The sequence below is a fragment of the Theobroma cacao genome, chromosome 8, assembly GCF_053813885.1.
Source record: "Theobroma cacao isolate CCN51 chromosome 8, ASM5381388v1, whole genome shotgun sequence".
In the NCBI taxonomy this organism is placed as follows: domain Eukaryota; kingdom Viridiplantae; phylum Streptophyta; class Magnoliopsida; order Malvales; family Malvaceae; genus Theobroma; species Theobroma cacao.
This window is the reverse complement of record NC_142646.1, coordinates 419,951-427,063: the sequence shown is the minus strand read 5'-3', so window position 1 is coordinate 427,063 and position 7,113 is coordinate 419,951. Positions and strand designations below refer to the sequence as shown.

Here is a 7,113-nt window from a genome sequence, read left to right as displayed (position 1 = left end):
TGTCTTCTTCAGGAGTCTTTGGTCTGGGTTGACTGCAAACCCCTTTTGTGGACTTAATTTGGCTGTGTTCTTCTTGCTTTTGGGTATCTGGTTTCATGTCTTATGACCGGCCAGCTCTTGTACTTGATAAAATCTTACTTGATTGAGCTAAAAAGGAAAAAGAAAAACAGAGGATACATATTACGTACTAACATATATATTTCTCATGCTAAACTGTACATATATCCAACTACTGATCCATTACAGTGGTAGACCTACAAATACACAAACCTACTCACCACACCAGAAAACATCTAGAAAACAGAAAGAGAAGACAGGCTAAGATGAATATACACAAATTAAAATACATCATCTTAGCCTAGGGGGAGAAAACCTATTTTATATCTTCCCCTCTTTTCTGGCCAAAAGCAAAGTTAGCAAGCCCCTTCTACTCTAGTCTACAAGTAGCTAGCGAAACCATTTTACCTCTTGTAACTACGGATGGTCTATTTGAAAATGTAACCACGTTTCAAAGTATATTTAACAAGCTTCTCAAACTCGTCCTCGCTGATGTACCCATCTCCGTTGGCGTCCGCATGCTGTAGCGCTAGCCATGCTCGAAAGCCAGGCATACGCGAACCCAGACTGGCAAAGGCGTCCTTCAGCTCTTGCTTGCTAAGACGGCCATCTTTGTTAGCATCAAAGCGATTAAAGATACCCCTCACCTGATCCTCAGTTACAACCACTCCTACACGCTTTATATCTGTGCTCACAGGCTGCCAAGGAGCCCTTGGGCATGATTTGTCTATGCTTTTAGGAACAGAAGCGTCCTTTGAAGTCATTGAACCTAGAAAGTGGACCATGATAAAGGAAAGGAAAGGAAAGGAAAGTAAGATACAAAGATCAAGTGAACTATCTGAAACACAAAAGAAAGGCTAAGGAAAAGATTGTTTTTGCTCTCTGTGTTGTGGATGTACAGGCAGGATATGGATATATAGTCCTTAAAAGTAACACTGCCCAGTTGCCCCTTCAAAATAGTTTTCGGAACTGAAGTATGGAATAAAGGACAAAGTATCTTTTCTTTACGTAGAAAAGGTTAATTAACAACTTGATTATCATTATAGGAGTTGGAAGAACTTAGCCGCAAGGCAAATATCTTCTTTTTTGTTGATGAAAGGATTAGTAAATAAAATGAAATTCCATCCATGGAAAGCCAAATGAGTTTGTAACTAACTAAAAGAGGTGTGTTCATTCCTATCTAATGGGCCAAATCTTACACGTCCCAGAGCAAAGATTTGGGCGTCAAATATAATTCAATATCACTCACTTAATACTAATTAAGTGATACTGTATAAGTATTATATATCGTTAGTACATTAAATATTAACGATGATTAAATTAATATATTCTTTATTTACCTTCTAAGAGAATTTAATTAATGTTCATTTTAACTTTGACTGAAACTTTTGATAAAGTTTCCCTAAATACTTATCTGGATAAATTATTGCTAATCATGTGCTATAGTAATAGTAAATCTTTTTCCTATATAATAATCTATTGCTCATACTTTCTCTTATTTAACAAATTAAAGGAATATACGTGAAACAAATGATTCCATACTCAATTTATTAGTAATTTTCTTGAGCATTAAGAGTCTAAAGTGCGTATTGAACCACGCTTTTATCACAGAATCGGACTGGGTCAAGTAATCTAATTTGGAAACCTTGAGTGCCACTTGCTGTGAAAGATATATATAAAATTGCCTTTCTCATATTTAGAACAGAGAGAGAGAGTAATCAGTAGTCTAAACCTCGAAAGAAAGAAAAAAGCAACTGCTGCATTGAAGAGGTGTGGAGTGCTAATCCACACTGTGTCTCACATGGATCTTCATGCCCTTTGTGCAGAACTTCATACATTTATACGAAGGGATGCTAGCTTAGAGATATATGCACAAGATATTGTTCTATTTTGGGTGAATATGTACTACATAACTCTCTAATAACAGTAAACAGCTAGCCATGCATATATACACAATAGCAAGTACTGCTACATATAGTAATAGTCTTCGGTCGGGTTTAACTATTAATTCCATAAAATAAAATATGTAGCTAGCTAATATAAAAACCCCATCTGGTGGTGGCGTATCTGACGAGTTCATTTATCTCTTCATCGCTGATGAATCCATCTCCATTGGCGTCTGCATGGCGGAGGGCTCTTCCAGCCCTCCAACTACTGAAGCCAAGGCCTAAGCAAAGGAAGGCTGTCTTCAGTTCATTCTTGCTTAGCCGGCCATCTCCGTTGCTGTCGTATCTCTTCAGCAGACCCCTCAGCTGCTCCTCTGAGAGGGGTAAGCTTGGGCTACTTCTTGGACTCCATGCAGGCATTGTTTCTAACCTTAGCTCTATCTATGCAACCGGTGTAAGTGATAACGCAGTAGTATAAAACTAGTGGCAGAGTAGCTTAATTCTATAGTGAAAATTAATCAGAGATTATGAGATAATGAATGATGATTAATCATTATCTTTTACTCCCCCTCTTTTTGAAGTATACATAATAGGAGGAGTCAGCTTTACTAAAGGTTTAGACGTTGGAACTCCAAGTCTTGGTCAAGGGCAAAAACTTTAACTAACTATGGAAGGTACAATTCATGCTAATAAAGCAGGTGTTAGCCGATTAATTCAATGCAAAGGTTTCTTTTCTTGTTTGTGTTGGTAACCTCAGATTCTCCTTAATCTACTTAGGAAGCTAAATAATCAATTAAAATATAAATTATTATATTATTATTCATAATTATTCTTTTTAGGAGTTACAACGTAATAGTAGCTAGTAGAAATTCTTTTCAAAAATTTGTCACTTTGGGTTAGCTAAACTGATTAAAAAAATAAAGTTTAATTAGAAGAAAATTTCAGATTCAAATCGTAATATTCCTCCCGCCCTTTTTTCTACTAAAAGAACATGAATTTCAGCATTGAGTACTACAAATAATTTAACAAGAACAAATCATATCATTTCAATTAGGCTTAGCTTTATCATGTCTTCACTTGTTCTGAACATCATGATAGTCTTTCGGCTAGCTAGCCTCCAAAAGGTAAGGAAAAGAATATTTATGCAAGATTTGAATATATGCATATATGTAAAGAATAAACAGTGATCGGTGGGGCTCTAAAGACAAAAGGGTATAGCTTCGCTTGTGCTCTTTAAAGATAGCAGAAGGTGCATGTCTTCCCCCCAAATACTATGCATAGAATAATGGATGGTGAAGACCGGATGGCCGGCGTGAATAAGAGATTAAACCCGAGCAGCAGTCCTCATATGTAAGAGAATATCCATGATAAATATTAGGTTTTGGTTTCTTTTATTCATTAGTTAAAAATGAGCTAGCAAGATAAAATGCCCACATAATTAATCATGAAAATTCCAAGCAATTTCGATTCCCAACCGATTATTGAATGACTAGCTGGCCTTTGGGGATTAGCCCTGTGATCATAGGCCAAAGTATATGTTTTTTTTGCCAATTTGCTTCCTTTGTTTAATCTTTCTCTATGGCAATATCTTACAAGATATTATAAACCCTGACACAAAGCTAGACTACGTAGCTCGAGCTCTTTCCAGATTAACAATTAGCTGGCCCGTTTTCTTGAACTAGTGTGCATCAGAATAAAAGTAGTGATGAAGAAGATGGTCTTTTGGAGTAGGGGACAGGAAAAGGAGTCGGGAAAGTGGGCATGAAGAAGACAGGCCCTCGTGAAGGGATCTTAACCAAACTCCCTCTCGTTAATTCGTTGGTGGTTGAAGAATAAAGAGAACACAGTCCAACTCACATACAAATCCCTTTGAATAATTATATATTCCAGCTGGTGTCGTGTCAAAGATCGGTCTTCTACAAGATTAATCTGATAAAATATTCCTTCCTATAAGTAAGAAGACATGCAACAACAGATATATATATATAACACTAGTCGCTTTCACTATTAATAATAATGCAAGTGAATTTATTCCGTAGTCCCACGTCAGTGTTGATCTAAAGACTCAATCTATTTATTATCAAATTCATATGAATAAGAGAAACTGACATTGAAAAATCTATTCGTTGGACTTTAATGGGCTTTCCGTTTTGAATAACTTTTCAAACCCAATGAAAGCATCTATGGCTACTCACCTCAGCCCAACAAATTTGGTCTAAAATTGGGCTTAAACTGGGCTAAGCCCAGTAATAACTGCCGAATACGAAGCTGTTAACTTATTAGGCAGCGGAAAACAACCGTTAAGGAAAAACATTTCAAGCCCTTAACTCAATTTTTTATTTGTTTTTATTTTTCAAAGAAAAATGGAATTCCCAAAACCTCCGTTTCCCTCGAACCCTCTCTTATCCCTCTCCACCTTCATCCACCGTCTCGGCGCCGAGCTCGCCACCCGCCTCCACCACACCAACAGTCTTGTCGGCAACGTCGCTCTTGGTTTCTCTCCTCCAGCGGCTTACTATCATCGTCCGCTTTTCGCGTCGGTCTCTCAGCCGAAGGCTGCAGCTGCCACCTTGAGTCCCGAGCAGGTGTCCAAAACCCTAGCCGGCACCGCCGTTTATACAGTGAGCAACTCCAACAATGAGTTCGTGCTTATTTCTGATCCCAATGGACCCAAGTCTATTGGCTTGCTTTGCTTTCGACAAGAAGACGCCGAGGCATTTCTCGCTCAGGTTAGTTAAATTTTTTAAATTTAGAGCAAAATTCGAAGCTTTTACTGTTCTTTAGGTTGATTTTGTTTCATTTTGTTGTAGGTTCGATTACGGAGAAGAGAGCTGAGAAGTAATGCTAAAGTAGTGCCTATTACACTTGATCAGGTGAATTTCTTTTTTCTTTTTTACTTTAATTACTGGTTTATCATTTATGCTATAGAAATAAGAAATGTTAACTCAAATTGGATTAGAAATAACAGTATTAATTTTTTTTTTCTTACTGGTTTATCATTTATGCTATAGGTGTATTCACTGAAGGCAGAAGGAATTGCATTTCGTTTTCTACCGGATCCAATTCAAATAAAGAACGCATTAGAGGTTAGTGTTTCGTGCAAGGGCAAATAGATTGTGTTTATAGCTGTTTTCTTGCAAGAATTTTTAAGGCAATGAAGAAAAAATTTAAATAAAAAAAAAGGAGGTTTCATGTAGGAATAAGAGACAGATTGTTGGGTGTTAATTTTTACGTGGATTGGATGTTGGGTGCTTAGCCAAGAAATGGATTAGACCTCAGCTACAATACTTAAAATGGAGTTGTTACGACTTACATTGTTCATTCTTGAGTTAAGATGTTATCTTTCTTAGCTGGACAATCTCACACTATTACTCACAATTGCTTTTCATGCTAATCAGCTGAAAGCTGCTGATATCAAAAGTGGGTTTGATGGAGTTCCTGTTTTCCAGGTATGCTATTTTTTTATTAAATACATATGATGTCGTTGAGAGCGGAAATATGGCTAAAAAATGTTCTCAGTTTGAATAATTCGTTCATTTAGTATCATCTACAAAGCATCACATAAAGGGCTACCAAAAGCTTGCTTATGCATGTTTATGGTTACTCTGTGGCTGCGTTTTTTATTATCGATAGAAGTTATTAGGTAATTAGCAGTTTTTTCTGTATTAGCAATAGAGCAAAAGGGTAGAGACTCTTTCTTATTGTTGTTGTTAAATAGGGAACCATGCCCAACATATTTTTAATCTGATGATGAATCAGAGAATTTGCTTTCTTCACAATTTCTTAAATATATTGCCACCATTGATGCTGTTTTTTATAGTAGTAGTGCATGAAGCAGCTGAGCTGTGATAATAATTTATGTTACCAGAATTAAATGTTAGGTCTCACTTTTTTGTGTTGAATGTCTGTGTTTACAGTCTGACCTTCTTGTTGTGAGGAAGAAAAACAAGCGTTTCTTCCCAATATATTTTAATAAGGTTTGCTTGATCTATCAAGTTGTTATAGATGCTGTTTTCTTGTTCAGTATGCATTTAAAGATAGTTGTTAAATGTAACTTAGTTTCTTTTGTTTGCCTTGTTATTGTACAGGAAGACATAGAAAAAGAACTGTCAAAGGTTTCAAGGGCATCAAGAGGAACTGGTCTTTCTCAACATATCATGGTATCATATATATATATAGGCATTCAAATGTATATACATGCATGGATGAGTGATTGCATGTAGATTTCCTCTGCTCTTCTTTTCTAGTACTATATACACATCACTGCCCCCCACCCCAATACTTTCAATGGTTCCACCTTTCTAGTACTTGCTTTATCAATGGAATGATTTTCCTTTTTGGCGTTTCTTTTCTTTGCATTCATTTGATCTGATCTGTTTGAGCAGGTTGGAAGCTTGGAAGATGTTCTAAGGAAAATGGAGGTATAGGGTCTGATTGCTAAGTAATTGTATTTAGCATGAAGGATATGGAAGCTGATTGTTCCTCTTTGGTTTGATGCAGATGAGTGAGAAAAACTCGGGCTGGGAGGATCTAATATTCATTCCACCAGGTAAAAGCTATTCTCAACACATCCAAGACGTGGTGAAAGTATGAGGCGGTGTGCATCTTACTTCCGACTGTCCATTTGATAGCATCAAAACAGCAATTACATCAACTCGAAGCTCTTGAAGTCTATTCGGGATGGGAGAGAGAATTTATGGGATAGGAGTGAATTGGCTCTGTCTCTGTAACTCGATATCCAATGGGTCTCCATATGTCACCCCGAAAGAAAAAAAAAAAGAAGGGAAAAGGAAAAGGAAAACCTAGCAGTTGCAGTGATTGATATGCACCCATACTTTTGAATGAGTTAATAGCATTAATCTGTGGAAATGGTTTTGGTTGATACCCACAACTACCAGTGAGAATTAATAGTCAAATGTTTACAAAGATAATACTCTTGACTTTTAATCATCAATGTTGGATTTCTTCATCTTGAAGGAAAGAGTTTTAAAAAAGGCAACAGGGAATTTATTAGCTCATTGTTTGCAAAGATGGACTCTGAATTCCCATATAAATGAACTGCAATGTAAACAGACCAAGGCCAAAGTCTTTCTAGTAATTATGGTCCCTGCCTTTTTTCCCCGATCTCCCTATTGATTTGTTGGTCATGTTAATTTACTCATGTTTGGTC

The 7,113-nt window shown here is 36.7% G+C and overlaps 2 protein-coding genes across 3 annotated transcripts; one reads left to right on the top strand and one right to left on the bottom strand.

Annotated features, from left to right (window-relative positions):
• Positions 1-485: 485 nt before the first annotated feature.
• LOC18591209 (calcium-binding allergen Ole e 8-like) lies at positions 486-2,363 on the bottom strand. The gene is made up of 2 exons (XM_007017194.2): positions 2,105-2,363; positions 486-826 (listed from the first exon to the last, which is right to left on the bottom strand). Exons 1-2 carry the CDS (start codon positions 2,361-2,363, stop codon positions 486-488), a joined length of 600 nt encoding a protein of 199 aa, XP_007017256.2.
• Positions 2,364-4,258: 1,895 nt separating this feature from the next.
• On the top strand, positions 4,259-6,834 carry TIC22-IV (Tic22-like family protein). Of its 2 annotated transcripts, XM_018125317.2 has the most exons (8): positions 4,259-4,672; positions 4,754-4,816; positions 4,955-5,029; positions 5,342-5,392; positions 5,861-5,920; positions 6,032-6,103; positions 6,329-6,364; positions 6,444-6,834. In XM_018125317.2, the coding sequence occupies exons 1-8, from the start codon at positions 4,307-4,309 to the stop codon at positions 6,534-6,536; spliced, it is 816 nt and encodes a 271-aa protein (XP_017980806.1). In that variant the 5' UTR covers positions 4,259-4,306; the 3' UTR covers positions 6,537-6,834. The 2 variants fall into 2 exon arrangements, with proteins under 2 accessions (XP_017980806.1, XP_017980807.1); XM_018125318.2 differs by lacking the exon at positions 5,861-5,920.
• Positions 6,835-7,113: the final 279 nt, after the last annotated feature.